Here is a 22194-nt window from a genome sequence, read left to right on the forward strand (position 1 = left end):
TAGTTCAATAGCAATGAGCTATAAAAAGCAAAACTGACAAAGAAAGGGAGTAATCTGCTTGCCTGAAAATGCAAATCCCAACCACCTCTGTGCAGCAGTTCTGGCAGTGTGAATGGGCATGGACACACATCACAAATGCTTCCTCTGTGAAAGAGGACAAGCAAACCCTATTTACATTCATCAAAAAGTGCATTGAGAAGAGAAAGCTCTAAACCATTATGGTACTGGAAATGTTCAAAACACATTACCTAAATGCCAGAGATACTGGTCCAGTTATGGAATTCCCGAGAGCTGACTCACAACTACCTGGAACACAATTCCTATCTCAGTGCAAACAGTTCCATAGATATCTGTGGACCAGCAAGAGGACAGAGCTGCCCAGAAAGAACCACATTTCTGTCCCAGGGCTTCCTGAGGCAACGTGCTGGCTAAAGAATGCTGCTTGACAAAGCTTTGGGAGATGAGATGTCTTTTAAATCTTCCCTGCCTTTGATGGCATTCATTTTTGTGGGAGGCTCTGCTTGGAGGGCTTAGGAGTTTAAAGGCAATGCTGTGACAAAAAGCAAAGCAAAGCCCCACGTGCCAGTCATGGACAAGCAGAGCTTCAGCGCCACACTCTGTGCCACTGCATCCCTGGCTGGAACTGGACCTCTGCTAGGCTGCCTGCTCACTTGGAGAGGGCTCTTCTCCTTGTCAGGACCTGTCAAGTCACACCCTGCTTGTCAAACACCACAACACGCACCAGGACTAACGCTTGGGTGGAGTTGGCTACCAGAGATTAAAGTCTCTCCTTTTTGAGCCCTGTGGTGACAGGTCCCTGATGCACTGAGCTGTGCTGGTGCCATGCTCTAGGCTACAAGGGTAGCAATGATTACCAGAAAAACTACCTGGATTATAGCAGCTACTGTCATCCATTAATACAGAATCACAGAGTATATTGAGTTAAAGATCAAGTCCAACTCTCACATGGATGGCCCATACAGGGATCAAAGCCACAACCCTGGCATTATCAGCACCATGCTCTGACCAGCTGAGCTGTGTCAGGATGTTGGAATTCAGGGTTGCTGAAACTAAGGTAGAACATTTGTTTGTGTTTTCCAATTACATTTGTTTCACTCATGTGCACATCTGCTTTCCTAATTAATTGTCCTGCCTGGATATCCTTTCTTTCTAAGTACTATAGCGTATTCACATTTCTAGGAATGGTCTGAAGCATCAGAACATAGCTGTCCTGAGAAGGTGCACTGGAAGCTTGCAGAACTCAGGCTAAAGCCCTAATCAGTTTGCTGTCTCCCTTTAGGGAAAATAGAAATTAGTAAATCTAGGAAAGTCTGCTTTAACAGGAGGAAGAAGAAAGAAATACAGCACATTTCAAATAAAAAAAAAATCCACAATCCTAGAAGACAATAGTTTAATTTTATAAAATTATCATTAAAAAGTATAACTCTGTGGAGAAACAGTCTAAATAAATACAAGAACACCTTACACAGCAGATACCAATACTGAAAGAAGAGTAACAGAATTCTGGGGAAACCAGGTACAACACTTTCATGCCAAGGAAATGAGCCCCTCTACCATTAGCCTTTACATAGGTTTTGATGTTATACCATGTGTTAATTATTTCCAAATCACAAGTGCAAACACTCACCCTGATTGGAAAATTAGCAGATTTCAAACTCAGGTAATTTCACCCTAATGAGGAACTTGTTGAACTGAATTTAACAATTAGCTCACACCCTTTGCTGGCTGGATCTGAAAGGCTACAGGGAGACACTGAAACTCAAAACTCACCTTTTTCAGCAATTGACAATGAAGGATTAATATCAATTCAAAAATTGTTTCCATGCTGCTTTTGGTTCCTGCTTTAGCTCTTAAACCAGGGATTTGCTAAGGGTGATAGATGAGGAGGTGCTGCCTATACTGAACAGCTCTCCCTTTTGTTAGGCACCAAGCCTCAGCAAATGGATTTCGCAGCTTAAAAGAGTTAAACTTCTGATTTATTGGTCAATATGCACAAGCCGTGGGCAGAGCTGACAAGCAAAGGTGCTTGCCACCCTTGATAAGCACTGGAGCAGCCAAGAGGGGGAGGTTTGGCTTCTGTGCCTGCTTGGAGAGGGCTGAGCCTTGACACTGCTTGGCTGCTGTTATTGGGCTACTTGGTGTTGCTTCTACGGACTTTTGAATGCTTTTTTTGTGTTGTTTTTTTCTCATTGGGAACCCTTGAGCTGCTAATTGTCTCTGAGTCAATACTCTGTCCTTTGGCAGCAACTTTCCCTTTCTCCCTGCAGCTCTGCTCTGCAGAATGTCTGGCAGCACTTTCTCAGAGCTTAGCAGTTCTCCAAAATGTCTGCACCATTTCAGCTTGTGTGGAAACTGTTCCTTAGTTCCCAGATGACATCTGTGATCTGATGCCTGAACCTCTAGAGGGGAGACTGACACGTTTCAGCTGCTAAATTGCATTAAAGAAACAAAAGTGACTTTATCCTACCACAAGTTCTCTACATATGCTGTGATCCTACCTGCATCAGGGATGTTGGGCAGTTCAGTCCTAGAGAATGGGGCCTAGGTGTGGTTGTGAAGGGAAAAGACACCTGCAAATGGAAATTGCCTTAGAACAATTCTCTCCCCTTAGAACTGACCAAAACTGTCCAAAATATTGCCAAAATTTGTCTGATTTCTCCCACAAAAACATAAAGGCTATTGAGTAAAATCTTCCTGTTTTTCAGTGCACTTTCCACAGCAGGGATTTTTTTTCTTGTTTGAAGAACAGTAAAGGATATTCTGAGACTTCAGCAGAACACCAACTGCTCAATTATTTCTCAGGAAGAAACATCAGTATAGGTGTAACAAGCTTCTTTTGCATGCAAAGAAATGGCAACAAATAGAGAAATGGGAGGGAAAGAAAGAAAAATATTCTGCAAAAATAGGTTTTGAGCTCTTTCAATCTACTGTTGTGATTATCTTCATATTGTCAACCAGCACAATGCAGAGACAGATATCTAGATTTCCCTGCTTTTGCTGAAACAAAGATGCTCGTGCTGATTCAGACAAATGTTAGAATCACCTAGCTAACATTTTGAAGGCATCTAAAGCAGTTAGGAGATCAGTATGTTATCTAACCCTCTTCCTCCAAAAAACTGTGTCTTAAAAATAGTCTTCCATTTTACCTGGGAGCTAAGGAGGTGCAAGCAGATTCATGAGCTGAGCTGAAGAGACACGTGAATGAATGGCTGTCAGCAAAAGCAGCACTCAGATTGCTTCTGAAAGGGTAAGGAAGCCAAATGCCTCAAATTATTCAAATGATTGAATAGGTGGAGTTGTTGCAACAGACCCATTCTAGCATTTGCATTGGGTGTGTAGCAAATGACTGTTGGGTTCTCTGTTATCCCTGAGTCTTCAGAGCTTCTCTACTGCTTGCACTAAATCCACCTATGCCCTAACTTGTCTAATTTACCACTGAAATTTCCAACAGAATCACAGAATGTGCTGAGCTCAAGGGACCCATCAGGATCATCAAGTCCAGATCCTGGCCCTGGACAGGACATCCCCAGGACTCACACCCTGTGCCTGAGGGCTTTGTCCAAACAATGTCCAGACTTCTTCAAATTTGTCAGACTTGGTGCTGTGATCACTTCCCTGGGGACCCTGTTTCAGTGCCCAATCACCTTCTGGATGCAGAACTTTTTTCTGATATCCAACCTAAACATCCCCTGACTCAGCTTCAGGCCATTCCCTTGGGTCCTGTCACTGGTCACAGCAAAGAAGAAATCAGTGTCTGCCCTTCCTCTCCCTCTCACAAGGAATTGTAACTGAAGTGAGGTCTCCCCTTAGTCTCCTCCAGGCTGAACAGACCAAGAGCTTCAGCTGCTCCTCACACGGCTTCCCCTCAGGGCCCTTCACCATCCTCCTGGCCTCCTTTGGACATTCTTTAAGACCTTCACAATGTTACCCAAATCCTTCCCCTGCTCCAGTTCTGGGAGCCATGGGATCACAGTGAATGCTGTGGGTGTTTTCTCTTGGCTTTTCTTTGGAAGCAGACACTGCAGAGAAGGTAGGCTCAGGCTGTTCTGGGTGTGCAGGCATGAGCCCACACCCTTGCACATCCTCCCTGATGGGAACCCAAATGATTTTTCTAAAGCAAGGGAGAGCAAGGGAGAGGCAAATATGAGGGTGAAGGAGCAGACAGGACAATTGGAGGGTGGGATGTAGGGATAAGAAGATCTATAGCCAGCAGAGCACCCTGAATCCTGAAACACATCCTTTGGGTATTAAGCCATGAGGCCTTTGGTGAGAGCCCATGAGAACAGAAAGGCAAAGCTTGCCTTTCAAGGAGGTCTGCTGAGGGAACCTCTTCAAGGTTCCAGCACCTGGCCATGCTGCAGCCAACAGGAGCCCACACCACAGTGTTCAGAAACAGGAGGGATTCAGCTGGTGTGGCTTTAAAATTAATAGCTTGAAGGACAGGTGGAAAAGAGGAGCACAGAGCAGCTCCTGTTTACCACCCCACTCCTGCAGCACCACAAGGTGTTAGAGATTCCCCCTTGTGTGTGGGAATGCATTCCCCTGCGTGACACTCCAGGAGATTTCATGGCCAGTGCTCACCCTCCTGCCTGCATCTTTAGCACATGGACACCCAAAGCACATTACTCATCTTCTCCCATGTTCTAATGAATTCCTTCCACGTGCCTGAGGCCTCTTAAGCCTCAATCACACACCTCTGTGTATGCTTATCTCTGTTTAATGTTGTTAATCACAGAAAACATCAATAATATTACCTTTACCCTTCCTCACACAATAATCCCAGGCAAACACAGCATAAAGGGTGTGCACTCACCCTTACAATCATTACTTTACTACAGCTGTATATAACCAATTGTGAAATTTATCTTGTAGCTTTTGTCAACTGTTTTCAAATACTTCAATCACAAACACGTAGTTGAAAGTGATGTGAAAGGGATGGTTATCAGAAGTGAGACTGAAGGAATGTCTGGCTCTCTGTTTTGTTTTTCCATCCCCAGACTGATTAAGGTCCAGCTTGGAGGTGGTGGCTTGCAATATTTTCATTTCAGGAGCACATGAATGCAGGCCCTGCAATGGAGTCCAGCTCTTTCCAGGCTCCTCCATTAGGCAGGACACAGCTATTGGGCTGAGCCAGAGGAGGGCAAGAGAGTCTTAGTTAAAAAAAAAGAAAACAAAATTTGTAACAATAAGCCCCCCACATTCTGCTACAGTCACATAAACTGTAACTCAGGAAAGCTCTTGGGCATGTATTTAAGAAAATATATGTCTAATTTTGCTCTGAAAAGGCTTCTGTGTAAGTAAGTGACATTTGGAATGAGATCTCCATGCCTGTACACAGTAAACAGATTTGCTGCCAAATCCAAAGTCTGCCTGACAGCCACCACAGTACATCTTATTGCTGAAATATGTCAGATGAAGGTCACAAGTGTTAAATACCTATCCAAAAGCATAATAGCTAGCAATACCTGTGGCTAAATCAGGCCCACACTGATATTGACAAGATACATTTAACAGACATGGCAGACAACAGCCCAACAGCAAGGGGTGAAGACTTTTGCTGTGCCCCAGCAGCCTCCTCTGGACCTACAGACACACTTCTTACACACCCCATCTGTTTTCAAATGCACTCTCCAGCTACAGCACATGGATCTGCTTTTCCATGCCATAGATCCCACCCATCAAAGCATTCCCTTGAACCACTACAGAAAACACAAAGATGCTTTACCAACTCAAAATATTTTATTTTCCAATTTTGAAGCTGATTGTACTTGCAGCCAACCATCCCCAATGCTGTTATGAAATTCAGTATTGCTCTTCAAGCCTGTGTATGGACCCATGGCCTAGATTGCACTGATATGAAGCAACATTAGGAATATGCTAATAGTCATAATGTTAAAATACATTAAGAAGATTTCTCATGTTAAGAATAAGTTTGCTGATCCCAGCTAACTTATTCTAATGCACTCACTCTAATGCAGAATAAAAATTTTCACATTAATTATTTTTCAAGGGAAAAGTGCAGATTCTCTCAAATTAATGCAGCCTCAGAGTCTATATTAATTTCCCAGACTGCCTACTTAGAAAAAAGATTAAATATAAAAATTGCATCAACCATTTCAAACCAAAAATAATTCAAGTTTTCTACTATAATGGAATCCTTCAGTTGTTAAAGAAAATATTGTTTCTGACCTCAATCAGAAAGAAAAAAACATTTTAAGCCAGCCCCAATTTCTACTTCAGGTGGTTCACTACTTGTTTTCAGTATGTTTCATTTCCTACCAATTCCCAAATGGAATGCAATGTTTTAATTCAATGTGAGCCATAAATGAAGCCCTGCTGTGTGCTGGAGTGGGTCCAGAGAAGGGCCACAGAAATGATGGGAGGGCTGGAGCACTTCAGCCTATGAGGACAGGCTGAGGGAGATGGGACTGCTCAGCCTGGAGAGCAGAAGGCTCTGGGAAGAGGCCACCTTATTGTGGCCTTCCAGTACCCAAAGGGGACTACAGGAAACATGGGGACACCCTTTTTGTTCTATTGCAGGGCCTGTTGCAATAGGACAAGGGATAAAGGTTAAAACTACAAGAGCATAGATTTAGACTAGATATAAGGAAGACTTTTTTACAGTGAGAGGTGTAAAATGATGGAATGGGTGGCCCAGAGAGTTGGCAGGTGCTCTGTCCCTGGAAACATTCAAGATCAGGTTGGATGGGGCTCTGAGCAGCCTGATCCAGGTGAAAATGTCCTGCTCACTGCAGGTGCTTGGACTGGATGTCCTTTAAAGGTCCCTTCCAACCCAAAGGGTCCTGTGACTCCAATCTGCCTGGCTTTGTTCTCTTGCCCTGCTCTGGACACACTCCAGCACCTCAATGTCCTCTTTGTCATCAGGGGCTCAAACCTGAACAAAAGATTTGGGCTGTGGCCTCACCAGGGGGACAGCCCTGCCCTGGGCCTGCTGGCCACACTCTTGATCCAGGCCAGGGGCCACTGGCCCTCCTGGCTGCCTGGGGACACGCTGGCTCCTGCCCAGCTGGCTGCTGACCAGCACCCCAACAGCCCTTCCAGTGACTCCCATCCTCACTGTCAGTGCAGGGACCCTGAGTGTCATTATTCCCATCCACCAAGCAGAGAACCACAGCACCACATGGCATCACAGACCGGAGACATCCCAGACTCTCCTACTTTCCTTTTCCAGGCCAGTGACAGAGAACCTGCTGTCCACAGGAAGAACACCTGACATATTCACAAACAGTAACTGTATTTACCAATTTAGGAGGTGAATTGAGTAGGAATGTAAAAAGTCTTGCCCCAGAGACATCATTGTTTCTGTAGGTGAAGAGCCCACATGTGTTTGGGGATTTCAGAACAAAGATGAGATTGTATTTACTGATCAGAATTAGCTATGGTGAGCTCGTGGTGTAGAGTGAGAGATGATCTGTTGTTATGGAGGAAGCATGGAAAAATGCTGTGTTGGACATATGACAGCAATCCAGGGTGAAATAAGCTTTTTTAAAAGTCAAAAAAGATGAAAAATAATTACTCTGGAATTAACTCTAAATCATAGCCATGCTAATAGCTAAAAAATAAAACTAAAATTGTATTGTAAGACAGGTTGGCACCATCAAGTGCTCAGTAACAGTATAAAATGGTATAAAATCTTAGTAAATTACATGGTGTGAAAGCCCTCACACCATGCCCACATGGCTGGAGAATCAGCAGGATTATCTTTACTGGTCTTTCAGCACTGCAGCTCACAGGCACTCATGCCATGCTCTGACATGGACAGGGGCTATTTTTGGTGCAAGAAGTTCCTGAAGCTGGTCTTACAGCTCCTGCGTAACAGGAGCACTTCTAAACCTTTGGCAATGCATCTTGCACAGCTGCACCATTGAGGATAACCTCAGGACTCTGCTTCTTGTCCCCAGGTTCTTCAGCCATGCACTCCGGAGGCTCCAGGTCGTGGTATTTCCTCCGATAGAACACCCTGGAGATTACAGTTATCAGAAACATTTCCATGATGAGCAGCTGCTGGGCAATGTCTGCCAAAAAAAGAAAAAATGATATAAAGAAAAGCCCCCCAAAAGGGGAAATTACTATCAGACAAAAAAAGAATAATTGGCTTATTAATTTTCACCTGTGCAAAAGGAACAAACTCTCTCATCCTGCCCCTGTGTCTCTCACACTGAGCAATGACATCAGTTACACAATTCCAGTACTGCCCATCAATAAGAATGCAATAAATTATGCATCCCAAAATATAAGAGATTTAACAGTAATTATGCATGTTGATTTCTTTTCCTCTCATTTCTGATTCCAGCTCTTCTCATTATCAAGTTGTTCTCTACAATCATGACAGCTATGAAACTTTTGTTACTGTTTTTAAACTAAAATTGAGATTCTCCAAAAGCTAGTGACACCATGAAATTTGTATTTTGGGAAAACACCAGAGATTGCCATCAGCAACAATGAACTGGTACTTTTATAAGTCAATGAAGAACATTCTTCCCCCAGAAAACTTACATGATCCTCTGGCTGTAGAGGAGAGTGGTGGAGCACAGGGAATGATTTTTTGTGTAGCGAATATGTTGATAATAGTGGTCTGCAGGTGGTTCAGAATGACAATAAACTGCACCAGAAACAGAAAACAAATGCCTTAGCTACCAGAAAGGGGTTTACAGTTCACACAACAATTCTGCTTTGATAACAGAACCTCCTTTGCCTCATTCCTCCTTGCTTGCCCTCCCTTTCCCCCCACCTGCCAGCAGGGTGCTGCCATTCTGCAGAATTCATCTTATGGTCAGGATGATATTGCTCTGAATAGGAACATTAAATTAATCCTGGACTTGAAAAGCATTTCTTCTCAGGCCTTCATCTGGGAGGTACATTATACACAGACTTCCCAGCAGGGATTTCAAATAATACTGAGTTCTGAATAATAGGCAACAATGTTTAAAAAATTACAATTAATTTGACCTAAGAGCTTATGTTCTTCCTTAGTGGAAAAAAGACTCAAAGAACATTTTTCCTGTTGTCTCCTCTTTTTGCCACAGCATGGAGATGTTGTGGTCCCCAAATTATGAGACTGGCTTTTCCAGAAGGTATGAGGGACTCTTCACAGCTCGAGTTCATGAGCCACCACTTGCTCATCCTATTCCATTGAGCCAGACCTTTGCTGCTGCCATGGAGTTGTCCAAGTGCCTCTGTGGCTGCTGATGGAACTGCCTGAGTCTAAACCCTCACATCAACACAGTTTGCCATCCCAAACCTGAATTCACCCTGACACAGCTTTGCAAGTGTGACCATCCTGTTTGCTGCCTTTATTAGCGCTTAATAATTTACCCAACTCAGTGCACCAGCCTTGATGCATGTCCTGTTCAAGGGGGAGACATTTCCAAGGATTCTGCTGGGCTCTCTTCAGAGTGATGTGGAAGAGGGTGGCCTTGTCACTGTGCTTTTTCAATCTAACCTGTGTGATTCTGTTCCTTACTGTTTAATGATTTGCAGCCAGTATTTTCAGTATTATCTAAATCTAAAGTGCAGAATGGCCAAGAAAAATACTGTTAAAACAGCATAATGTGGAATGCTGGAACAGTTCAAACAACAGCTGCCTGCACAATGCAACATCTCCTCTCTGAGGTACACACCAGCATTTGAATATTGCATTTCAGGATACCACAGCTACAAAGCTTCCTTCAAGCCCCACAGAAAGTGCTGTTGTGATTTCAGTGGTCTAAGACAGATAGATTTTACATGGCTTTCACATCTCCAGCACTCCTGAGACTAGAGGTGAATTGGCTCAAAGTAAAACTGAGCAGCAGCCAAGGAGAGTGCTAGAAAGGGATGCAGCTTTAATCAGGTAAAAATATGGCTTTGCACAGTGCATTTAATGGGAAAAAATACTATAAATTTTCAGGAAAGGAGCAAGAACAAGAAAGGCAGAGTAGTATCAGCAGTTAAGAGAAATACCAGAAATATTAAAGTTCTCACCTGATAAAGAGCAAACTTTGGGATAATGTTCTTACACTTAAGGAGAATCCTAACTTTTCGAAACATGATTCCTACTGCCCACAGAGCACAAAGGGTGAGGGCACCAATGAAGCAGCTGATCCACAGTGCAGGTCCTTTGGGAGACACCTGAGAAGCAAATCCCACAACCTTATACAACCTTACTTCAGTGTTTCCAGGAAGAAGCTGTGAACTGGATGATGTTAAAATGCATTTTTCTATCTGCATGAAAGCTGGTGGCAGCAGCAATTATTGGGTTTTACATGGGGAAGTGCCCAGTACCATCTGGAGCACTGGCACAGGCTCTGTCCTGCAGGCACCCACACAGGGACGTGTCCAGCCTGGGGAGGTGACACAACCCTCAGTGTTGCAATGGCCAGCCATGGAGTGTTTGCCTTTTCAGAGACCCCAGCAGCACCTGGCAATGCTCAAGAGCTCATGAGAGCAGGTTCAGCCTGACATCTCAGGTGGGTCCTTCATTTCATACCACGAAACAACAACAAAAATATTGCTTTTAGTCCGAGTTATCCAAGAGGCGCCAAATTATTATCAGGTACAGATTTCTCCATCAGCTTGCAGGTTGCATGGTACAAAGCAGAAGTACATTACTATCTTTTCATTTTGCACAGATATGAAAATCACCATGTCTTGCTGAAAAACACAGAATTAGGCTTCCTGTTAACATGCCAGTACATACACTTATTTCTTAAGGCTGTACCTTACAAAACACAGGGCAGATACATCCCACAGAGCAACTTGCAGTCCTGCTATTCTAACCATACCAGCTGGGAAATGTACAATCTGATGCCCAACCCCCTCTGATGCTCAATTTCTTTCCAAGAGAGCCAAGGAAGGCAGAAATCAAGGATGTCAGGAAATTACATGCTTCAGGTGTCAAAAGATTACAGTAAGAAAGTGGTCACACTCACTTGGGACCTCACTTAGAAGTGGTCCCAGATGTCACAGTTTAGTTGTAGGCTAAGATAGTTACATCAGCCCTGAAACCTATGGATTTTGAGGACCTTCTCTGATTAAAATGGTTACTTACATTGTAAAGAACGTAATTGCCATTAGTCCAAAGCACTATTGATAAAAATACGAGCACAGGCCGAAAGACAGCAAACTGAAAGGTGCCCAGCTTCAGCCAAAAGAGGGTTTGCCTGGATAAAAAAAAAAGGCAACACAAAATTAGATAGGCCAAGATGTATTAGGCAACCTTAATAACATTTTCTGGATTCTGTCAACTGCAGAACTTTTCCACTCCTGTAGCATGTGGCTAAAATCTGGGCAGGAACAGCTTCAAGATTAGAAAATATTTCCAAGAATTTCCCAGTGTTTATTTAATAAAGTCTCTACAAAAATAGTACTTTTCCTGCTCTGCAGCAAGTACATACTAACCAAGGCTGGGCAAAACATGATGTCTTTCTCTGCCCTGAAGCCAGCCAGGGAGACGGGAGCTGCACAACCGGTTCCTGAACAATGATGCCATTTGCTCTTGCCTTGTTGCCTTATTATTGCAGCCCTCCCATGAAATTGGACAAATCAGCCTGTTCAGCCACTTCCCAGTCCTGTGGTAGCTCAAGAAAGGGGATCACACAGCCCTAGGTGAAAGGACTGGTGGTTCCTCAGTGCATCTTGAAGAGCACCATGTAAGATCTGGGCTTGCCCCTCTGGGCTAACAGAAGGAAGGGACAGCCCCTAACTTGGCAAATTGCACAAGGCTGGCAGGAGAGTTCAGGATTCCTTCACTTTGTCACTGTAAAGTGAGTCCAGGGCACACCTGTAACCTGGCCAAGGATTCCTTCACCTCTGTCACTGTAAAGTGGGTCCAGGGCACACCTGTAACCTGGCCAGCCAGATCTGCAGCCCACCAGGAGAGGGGCAGATGAGCTTTCTAACAGAGGGCATGGAAGCTGACTGACCTGAGCTCTCCTTCAGATTTCACAGGGGAAGCTGCAGCTGCTACAGCTGCCTCATGTTTCAGTCTGTTACTGTGCATTATTTCTCATATTTTCAGCGTTGTTTTCACTGGAGTTCTTTGGGCCCTGCCATCAGAGATGTCTCACAGACGGCAGGCTGCCATTTATGTGTTAAAGGATACAGCTATGAACCAGGAATTACAGGAATTGCTCAATGAATATAGCTGGTAACCACAGGATTATCAACAGCACAACCACATGTGGAAAGACCTGCAATGGGCCAGTGTGTGCCTTCTCAAAGATTTATTTTTCCCAGAGAGCTTTAAAGAATCATACATATGACAAAGAGTGCAGTCACTGCCATGCCATGAGCTGCTTCCCTTGTTAACACAGGCCCACCTTTACTGATCACCAGATCTCTCCTGCCACATCTCTCCCTGTGCATGGATTGTCACACTGCCTCGCCTGTACCTTGTTTGTTTTCCCCAGGACTGCAGATGTATATTGTTTTTTTTAAAGAATGAATCCGTCCCTTGGGATAGCTCCCTGTTTCCCCATAGATCCCTATGGAAGGAATGTGAGACTGACTTTTCTCTCTCATAGCTTGCCAATATCTTTTTTTTTTTTAAAGGTACCCTGCACTGGGAAAAGGCTGGAGGTTAGAAGCAGAGAGCAGATGGGTTTCCAGTGGTACAGACACTGCAGAAGGAGGCCTAAGCCCTCTGCAGAGCAAAAAGCCTGGGTTTTTTTATCCCAACAGAGATCTGTCCTTCCTGCCAGCAGTAGCAGGCACTGTGTAGCTCCTGAAGTGAGTCCATATTAGCTGACATCATCCTGCACAAGCTGCCACTGGGCTGAACAACAGCAAGGCAGAGTAGGGGATCCTCTCCCAAGCTCCCAGCTGCTACAACCTATGCTCTATTAAAATAAAATTATGGAAACTAAAGTTTGAATTCTAATACCCAATGAGGCAGTTTAAGGAAAAATTATTGTAATGAAAAATTAGAATTTTTGAAAATGCATCAGAAACCACTGTGCTGTGTTCTGTTTGCTGCTTTTCTTTAAGCAGATTGTACAATCCCCCAGGACACTCAAGTCCACACCCTCACAAAAAGGTTTCTTTTCAGTCCCTCAGGTTTTGCCTATAATGAGAGAAACAGTCTCGTGCTCTATGCCAGTAGGAAAGCTGATGGAAGCACAGGAGGCTTCCAGGCTGTGGAGAGGTGTGTGAGTGAGGGGTGACACTGACCAGAGGAGGCACTGCCGAAGGAGGACAGGTTTATGTTACAGCATATTGGCTCCTGGAGCTCTCCATCCTCACCCCCCTTCTCAAAGATGCTTTAATACTAAGTTTAGAAGAAGAAAACACCTGCTTTTGCCTCACCAGACAATGCCATTTCATTGAGAACAAAGCTTTACAAGAATTACATCTACTTTTTGTTCTAAAAATTGTTTTAACCTCAAGTAGTTTTAAAGTCAAAATCAGAATGAAACATTTCCATTTTATCAAAGTGAGAGAAATTTTCTATCAAGAGAGCCTCCATTTGACAATTCTGCTTGTGAAAATACCCAATCTTGAGACATTTGTTCCCTTTTGGAATGAAAAAAACCTGAAATGTCAATTATTAGGTTTTCTAGAGTAGAAATTTCTCCACCCACACACCTCTGCATTATAGAAACTAAATAAATTAGTGGTGGTGTACAGCCCCAGAGTGAGGATGCTGTTTAAAATAAACAGTTTGAGGCATCTTGAGACTGACTTTTGGGGAGCTTTGCTGTGAGCCTGGCCCTGCCGAGCTGGCTGAATTCCAGCAGCCGTTTCCAAGCTCCTTAAAGGGAATCCTGAAGGGGTGGCTCACCTGGTGATGGGCACACGAGGGAGGCAGAGGCAGCAGCAGCAGCAGGGGCCGGTGGTGATGGTGAAGTGACCATTTTCAAAGCGTCTGAGCAGCACCTTCTGCCCTCCACACTCTTTAATCATCATCATCAGGAACTTGTGGATAACTATGGCAAAAAATCTAGGAGAGGGAGAGAATTCCATCTCAAACTTGTTTGTGTGTCTCATATGCCTGTGCAGGGCAGGGCCACTTCCTGTGCAGGGTTTTTACAGCTTGTGCTTCCCAATCAACAAAAGCTCTAGCTCTATCTTTGAAACACCTTCTGCTTTCCATCACCTTGGAGGAGCAGTTCTACCCTCACTGAGGGAGGAATGAACTGAGGCACAGAGCAGGGGTGGCATTTCCCAAAGCTGCTCTGGGGGCTGGGGCTGTTAAAGGGGCTTTCCTGGCCCCTTCATTCTGGCTCTGTTTGTCCATAAGTTATCTAGTTCTCACTAGTCTGGACCTTTTAGAACAAGTCCTCTTGCTCCTCAGACATGGCTTTCAACCAACCAACACGGCTAGGTTCACATAAATAGCTACCACTGAATGTGCTGGCCCCGGCAGGGCGTGGTTCCTCTGCAGACAAAGCTCCGACTGCTGCAACCCCACCTCTCCCTCCCTCCCCAGCTGCACAGTCTCAGCCCTACCCAGGAACTGCAGATTGTGCCACCAAACATGGAAACCCAGTCAATAAAAGAGGTCCTCGGCTGCACTGCCTGCAGCTTGGGGAAGGGAGGAGAGGGAATTTAAACATGCTTCAAGTGCCACAGGACTGGATTGTTGGAAGTTTCTGGCAATCTGCACTACCTGCACACACTGGCACATGCCAGCAGTATTCCCTACTCCTGTGTTGTCCCTCCTCTGCTACTCTGTTACTCATCTCCAGGTGCGGAGTGCTCAGGGCCATGGCACATCCCCACTCAGTCCTGCCCACCAGGGCTGTGCCATCCCCCCCAGAAGGCAGGGAGCACATTTCTCCCTTCTTCTCTGTGCGTGCCAGAGCTGTCATGCTCACACATAAAGTGCTTTCATCAGGACAGCTGTGGAACATTTTTACCCTGATGTGCTCACTGGGGGCTCACTTGGCACCATTAATAACAGACCTCCATGGCTCATCATTGGTAACAGTGCAGGGAAGGAGTCACAGGCCAGACTCTCGTTCCACATGGCATGCAGAGAGAGGAAAGACAGACTGCTGCTCCAAGGAGACTGTCAGTGCAAGGAATCAATTACACGTGAGTCACAGATCCTTCACACTGACGTTCCCACACTGGGGGACTGGAGCACTGGGAACTGTTTCAGCATTTTCCACCTCCCAGGAAAGAGCTGCCAAGAGATTTCAACTCAAACAAAGAAATTACTGAATTGTTAAATTTACAGAATGACTGTGTTACCAAGAGCAGCAGATGTTGAAAGGGAAGAAATTCAGGGTTTGGAGCAACACCTAGACACAAGCAGAACACTCACATTCCTGCTGTGAAATCTGTGAACATTGTTGAGCGAGGAACCCACATGCCAATGCATGAAGTAGTGGAGATCACCTACAAAGAAAAGGGAGGAAGGTTGCATGAAGGGCAGAGAACTCATGTGGCCCCTGTGGATTTTCAGGGAAGCCTAATTTTCAACACTGAATTTTATCTCATTTCCGTGTTAGCTTACAGGTGCTGCAGCATTAATCCAAATTATGATTGATCTTTTGGAGGAGGGGATTTTCCTGTAGATGTAGACTGCTTCCTCTATAAACACCAGAATGGCAATGAGCGTCATCAGAGTCAAGGTTGCAAAGAGAAATCTCCCTGGAAGGTCTAGGCCTGCAGAGAGAGAAAGGCAAACAGTTCTGATTTATTTCATGAACTTCTCAAATATTAATGTAACAACACCATCTCTGAGGGGCTTCTTTGCCATATTCCTGCAGATACTTGCACTCATCCCTAGTTACACAGGCAGACACTGACTCCACAGAACCATTCAAATACTGAAGTTCATGACTAAATCTTTCCAGGATCCACAGACAGCAGGCAGGAAGAATACGCCTTCACCTTCTGAAAGCATTATGCAATAGTGCCTTTCAGAAAGGGGGAGTTCCAGGACAAATATCCTGAGATGAATGTAAATATGTAGCAGAAATAAATACATAATCTGGGAACTTTTCCAGGCAGGCTACAAGCAAACATGTATTCACTCAGTTCTCTGCTTCCATCATATGCTCATAGGCATGTTACAAGTAACTTCCTTAGGCAGGCAAACTTACTAGAAGCTTGGTGGAATTTTGTAGGGCACACCAGCAATGTAAGGAAAAGTCCCTGATATCCCAAGCCCGAGATAAAACTTTGTGTCTTCACCAAAATCTTTATTGCTTCTCCCTTGAACATTTCAACATTTACCCATAGATTGTAGGTTTTATCATTGACAGTGGGTATGGGGATGAACTTTGACCCACAGCTGACAGCTGAAGGGCATTTTCTCCCAAGGGATTTGTTTCCAGAGGCAGAAAAAGGCACCGCATGCTTAATTCAGGAGAAGTTCATGCTCATCATCAGTACTAACTCCTGCCGGACCCGCAGCCTATTGGAAGGCAAAGCAGAGCCTCTGCCGCAGCCTCTTTAACCTAAACTGCTTCAAAAAACTCCGGCACTTCCAGACTTGGCTGCGGGCGGGGCAGTTCACGTCTCAGCGACACCTCCACTCCTTGAATCTCACCGGAGGGAGCCCGAGACCCGGCGCGGCTCCCGGGGCCGGCTCAGCGCTCGGTTCCCGCCGCAGCCCCGTTCAGAGCCAGCCCAGCCGAGCCCGCCCTGCCCCGGAGCCTGCTCGGGCCCCAGACAGGCGGAGGATCGGCCGGGACAGGCGGGTGCCGGCCTCCGAACGGGGATTTCCTCGCCGGGGAAGAACGGCGAAGGGGCACAGGCAGGGACAGGGATAGGGACAGGGTACAGGGGATGGGCAGGGACAGGGGCACAGGCAGGGACAGGGATAGGGACAGGGTACAGGGAATGGGCAGGGACAGGGGCACAGGCAGGACAGGGATAGGGACAGGGTACAGGGGATGGGCAGGGACAGGGGCACAGGGGCTGAGGGACGGACAGGGAGAGGGGCAGAGGGACGGACAGGGGCAGAGGCAGCAGCAGGGACAGGGACACAGGCAGGGACAACAGCAGGGACAGGGACAGGGTGAGGGCCAGCCCCCGCCATCCCGCCGCAGTGGGTGCCGAGGGCGCTGTCCCGGCTGTCCGGCGGGCAGCCCCTCTCCTCCCGCCCCGCACTTACTCCGGAGAAGCTCCTCCGAGTAGGGCGGCTCGCTGGAGCCGCAGGCCGGGTGCAGGGTCCCGTTGGCCTCGCCCTCCATGGCTGCGCGGAGCCCCGGCCGTGCCGGGCTGGGGTCGCTGCGTGCCCGGCCGCCGGTCCCGGCCGAGTGCGGGCGAAGCGCGGCGGGTGCCGGCGGCCGGGCCCGGTTAATGATTACCCCGGGCCGGGGCGGGCACGGACCGAGCCCGCGCTGCCTCCTGGCGCCCGGCACGGCGGCACGGACCGAGCCCGGGACAGCGCCGAGCCCGGGGCCGTGCATAGCCCGGGACAGAGCCGAGCCCGGGACAGCGCCGAGCCCGGGACAGCGCCGAGCCAGGGGCCGTGCATAGCCCGGACTGTGCATAGCCCGGACAGTGCATAACCCGGACAGTGCATAGCCCGGGACAGTGCATAGCCCGGGACAGCGCCGAGCCCGGGACAGTTCATAGCCCGGGACAGTTCATAGCCCGGACAGTGCATAGCCCGGACAGTGCATAGCCCGGGACAGTGCATAACCCGGACAGTGCATAGCCGGGACAGTGCATAACCCGGGATAGTGCATAACCCGGGACAGTGCATAGCCCGGACAGTGCATAACCCGGGACAGTGCATAGCCCGGGACAGCGCCGAGCCCGGGGCCGTGCATAGCCCGGACAGTGCATAACCCGGGACAGTGCATAGCCCGGGACAGTGCATAACCCGGGACAGTGCATAGCCCGGGATAGTGCATAGCCCGGGACAGTGCATAGCCCGGACAGTGCATAGCCCGGGACAGTGCATAACCCGGGACAGTGCATAGCCCGGGATAGTGCATAGCCCGGGACAGTGCATAGCCCGGACAGTGCATAACCCGGGACAGTGCATAGCCCGGACAGTGCATAGCCCGGGACAGTGCATAGCCCGGACAGTGCATAACACGGGACAGTGCATAGCCCGGACAGTGCATAACCCGGGACAGTGCATAGCCCGGACAGTGCATAACCCGGGACAGTGCATAGCCCGGGGCAGCGCCGAGCCCTGGCAGCGCGGCCACCCCGCGGCCTCCCCGCCTGGCACGGGCCCGGCTGTTCCCGATGGTCCCCGTGTCTCCGCCCGGCCCCTGTGCAGCTGCTTGCGGCACCCAGCCGGTCCTGCGCGGGCCCACATTCACATCCCCAGCGTGTCGGGGCACCTGGAGCCGGGTCTCGGCAGCCGAGGGCCGCTGGAGCAGCCCGGGGGGACGGCAGGGATGTCCAGGGCTGTGTCCGCCCTCGCTCCAGCCCCAGGGCACGGGCAGAAGATGCTCTGTGAGTGGGACAGGTGTTTGAGGGACGCTTCATGGAGCCTTTCACCAAAGGCTCCCCGATCCACTTGGCTGCACCGAGGTGAGATGCTGATGGGGAGCACAGGGAGGGCAGGAATGTACCGAGAGATTCTCTGCTTTCCCTCTGCTGGAAGGAATCTTTCTGCAGCCCGAGCGCTTTCAGGCTGTTTCCAGGAAATGGGAATGAGTACTGCCATGATGGGATTTGGTGACCCACCAGGTTGTTCAGGATACTCGGGCTGAAAGCTGGCCAACCCTAATGGTGACTGCCTGGGTGACAAAACGACAGGGACACGCTGTAACAATGAGCACAGAGGGTGGCCGGGGGAAGGAGGACAGTCCTAATCACCTATGCAGTGATAAACGATTGCCACTCATGAAAAAGATCCTGGGGCCACAGTGGACCGTCTTCAAAAATGACAGCATGAATCAGCATAGGACAAAATGCACAGGACTGCAAGAAATTCGTGGATAGAAAAAGGAAGACACAAATTAGCTAAAATACATATGGAAGCGTCCCTACATCATGGTGGTGTTCTAGAATGTTGAACAAATTGAAGTGGGCAGGTGAGGAATTTAGGGACTTTTTTAAGCACCAAGGGCCCTTGTGGTAAGGGCTGTCATCTTACAGTTTTCACAGGATTTCCAAGAGTTTTACAGGAAGGACAGGCCAGACACTGAAACACTGCCAGCAGGAACACGAGGATGCAGGGGAGAACGGGACTGCTTACTGTCTAACACAGGCACCCAACTGAGAGAAGGCAGGCTCCTTCCACAGTGGCAGGATTTGGGAGCAAGACAGATGAGGCTACTGACAGCCTGGTCTGCTACTGTTAGGAGAGCTTGGTTACCGATCAAAGTAATTTATTTTGAGTCTTCTTTGGCATTACTGATGTTGTTTTCACTGCATTGAGAGGTGAGGATGAAAGCCTTTCACCAGAAGGGATGTGATAGTAATTGGCTGTTGGAATGTGGTGTCTGCCCAATTCTCACATCTGCCCAGAGCATTCTCCACCCAGCTGCAGAAACATACAGGCAAAATCCATGAAACACTGTTCCAGCTTATTTTCTATTTGAAAGTCTGTTTTCTCATCCTGAAGAAACAGTTCCTGGTAGAGAGGGAAATTACCTCAAAAGACCGTTCATTTTCTACACTGTTTGCTTGATTTTTTTTTTTAACCAACTATTTTCAGGTGGTCACATATTCCAAAATGTGACCAAAAACTCATTAGGATTGCTGAGATTTAAACACAGCCCAAGGCCTTTGAATGTTCTTCCTGAGCAGACACAACAGGATTTCCATCTGTTCCTCTTTAGGCTGCCAGCCCCTGAAAGCTAAAAATATAACCCCCTTACCTGTGAATTCCTTTTTCTGAATGAGGCAGATTTGGCTATGATTGTGTTGAAGACATTCATACACTAAGTGTAAGAGACTCAAGAATTCCTTGCACTCAATAACAGTTTTGGATTTGACAGTATTATTTATGCCATTCAGAAATACCAGTCTGGAACAAATACTGCAGCAGACACTGAACATGGCATTAGAGAGTTTCCTGTCTCAAACCTATAGAAAATTAACATGTTGAAGTTTAAAAGTTAAAGATTAATTCCTACCTGCTGCTGTAGGGGTCCAACTCTCCAGCTCTCTTCTTCTACTGGAGCATCTCATGCAAAATAGAGTCTAAAAAGAGAACCTCAGACCTACTGTGATTCCATTTGCCATTTTTGGGTCAAACATTGGACCCACTTCCTTAAAAGCTAACATAGGTCCTGGGGGGAGTGTGCATCACCTCTTCCTCACATTCTGGGCTGTGTCTTGGCAACAATATTTGCCTGACAGTGTTTAAATGTGATAAAGCAAACTGAAGAATGTGCCATGATCCCTCAGTTACCACACCAGAGGTCTGCTGCTCTGTGCTCACTTTCTTAGACCAGGCTCTTCAGCTCTGCCCTCTCTGCTCTGCCCTCTAAGCACCAGCAATGAATCCTTTAAATTCCCATAACCCTGAGTATTTTTTTCTCCCAGCTTCACTATTCCAATTTTTGGTTTAACCTTTTAGTTCAATATATTGTATTTTCTGTGAAAAACCAACGAACTAACCAAACCCCAAAGCCACCTTCAGCACTGGATGAGTATTTATAAATGGATTACCTATCCATTTGGATGCATCAAGGGATTGTCACAGGTCCTGAGACTAAAAACCACCTCTGAACTCAGTTCCCTTCCTCTGTTGACCAGGGGCTGTCAAGTTGCTTGTGGTTCAGCCCCCTTCCAGACACTGCCCAGCTCAGACTTGTTTCTTCTCAAGAAACCTTTGCTTCTGCTTTGACCCTTTGCTTCTACTTGTGTTCATCTTTTAAAGAGCACTGCAGGTGCTTATCTTTCCTCCATTTTTGTGTTGACTTTCATTTTCACCCACCTCACTGCAGGGATTACTGGGTCCTCTCAGCTCTGTGGAACAGAAACAGGGTGCCTGTTGTGGTCATTGTCCCATGGTGTGTGGTCCAGAGGAGCTGATGCCATTGGTGGAGCAATATTGGCCTTCAGAAGGTGACACAGCCCCTCTACCCCATGCTGGAGTGCCAAGCCTGCAGATAAAATCCTGATGTCAGCCGTGGCTCAGAAACTGAACAGCAGAACATCCTGCAGGTTATCTCACAGGACAAACTCAAAGCTCCATTGCACAGGATACATAGGATAGGCTATTCCTATAACCAAAATGCCTTTTGGTTGTAGGAAGGGCAGCAGACATCAGCATCATCAGTGCCCATGGGAAAGATGGGAAATGCAGCCCCTTTCACAGAATCCTTCAGTCTGGAAAGACCTTTAAGATGACTGAGTCCAACCACAAACCTTACACTGCAGTTCTGAGGCAAGGTTAACTCAGCTCCTGGAGGGGTACACAGACTTCAAAACCCTTACATTCCTTTAGTGAGTGAAAATGTACATCACCTGGAGAAGGTTCAGCTGATTCTGAAAGGGCCTCAACAACTATGAACTTCAGGGACAGATACCCATATGTGGAGCAGCAGCCTTTGCTAAGTCAGGTTAAAAAACAAGGCAGACATTTCAGGTTCTGTTGTACAAAGCAAAGGATTTGAGTGTATATGAACAAACTCCAGAGGTGCCAGAAGGAAATGTTACCATGTCTGCCTGATTCTCCTCTGCTGACAGCTCTGGTCATGTGTCGCTATAGGACACAAAATAACATGATGTGGACACACAGTTCTTTCAAGAGTACTTTTAATTTTTGATTCTAACATTTATAGATTTCTAAAAGTGACAGTGGATTGGAGGATGACAGTGCCACTCCTCCAATGACACTGGATAAACCAACAGTTTATAAAATCTCACTTCTTCTATAAAAGAATGCAAAACAATAAGTTATTTACATAAAGTGTGTGAGAAAGTTTGTTACAATAATGTAAATATCAGAAGGCTTAGAAAAACTTAAAAAAACAGGGTGATAGTCATGGACCTCCAATCACATAGATAAATCAGTGAGTTTGACAGAGACAAATTATTTGAGCTGTTTAACCTCCTCCCACTGCCTTTGCTTAAAACAATTTGGAGGCTAACTGATGCAGGGTGGTAAACTGAATCATCCCAGAAAGAGCCTAACACTCATCAATGGGAGAGGCAATTATCCTTGTAAGTGCTGTTGCTGGATTTGAAATGCTGCATTTGTACATCCATTTCATGGAAAAAGAGGTAGAGCTTCAACAGTCCCTCTGCTAGAGTGTGGGCACAGGAAGCACCATAGAAGTACTTGCAAAACTATGT

General features: G+C 46.8%; 1 protein-coding gene across 1 annotated transcript; it reads right to left on the reverse strand.

The window, feature by feature from the left end:
• Nucleotides 1–6675: 6675 nt before the first annotated feature.
• On the reverse strand, nucleotides 6676–17168 carry LOC134415072 (organic solute transporter subunit alpha-like). The gene is made up of 8 exons (XM_063150383.1): nucleotides 17090–17168; nucleotides 15482–15633; nucleotides 15290–15363; nucleotides 13802–13960; nucleotides 11072–11183; nucleotides 10006–10152; nucleotides 8539–8644; nucleotides 6676–8057 (listed from the first exon to the last, which is right to left on the reverse strand). Exons 1-8 carry the CDS (start codon nucleotides 17166–17168, stop codon nucleotides 7870–7872), a joined length of 1017 nt encoding a protein of 338 aa, XP_063006453.1. The 3' UTR covers nucleotides 6676–7869.
• Nucleotides 17169–22194: the final 5026 nt, after the last annotated feature.

This window comes from Melospiza melodia, chromosome 2, assembly GCF_035770615.1.
Source record: "Melospiza melodia melodia isolate bMelMel2 chromosome 2, bMelMel2.pri, whole genome shotgun sequence".
Taxonomy (NCBI): Eukaryota; Metazoa; Chordata; class Aves; order Passeriformes; family Passerellidae; genus Melospiza; species Melospiza melodia.

Excerpts from the sequence above, each read along its gene's own strand:
- LOC134415072 (XM_063150383.1), bottom strand. The coding sequence starts at position 17,168 with ATGGAGGGCGAGGCCAACGGGACCCTGCACCCGGCCTGCGGCTCCAGC. Across the intron at positions 8,645-10,005 it reads CAAAGTTTGCTCTTTATCAG|TTTATTGTCATTCTGAACCA; the intron begins GTGAGAACTTTA and ends TTTCTGGTGCAG. Across the intron at positions 8,058-8,538 it reads CTCTACAGCCAGAGGATCAT|ACATTGCCCAGCAGCTGCTC; the intron begins GTAAGTTTTCTG and ends TTTTTTTGGCAG.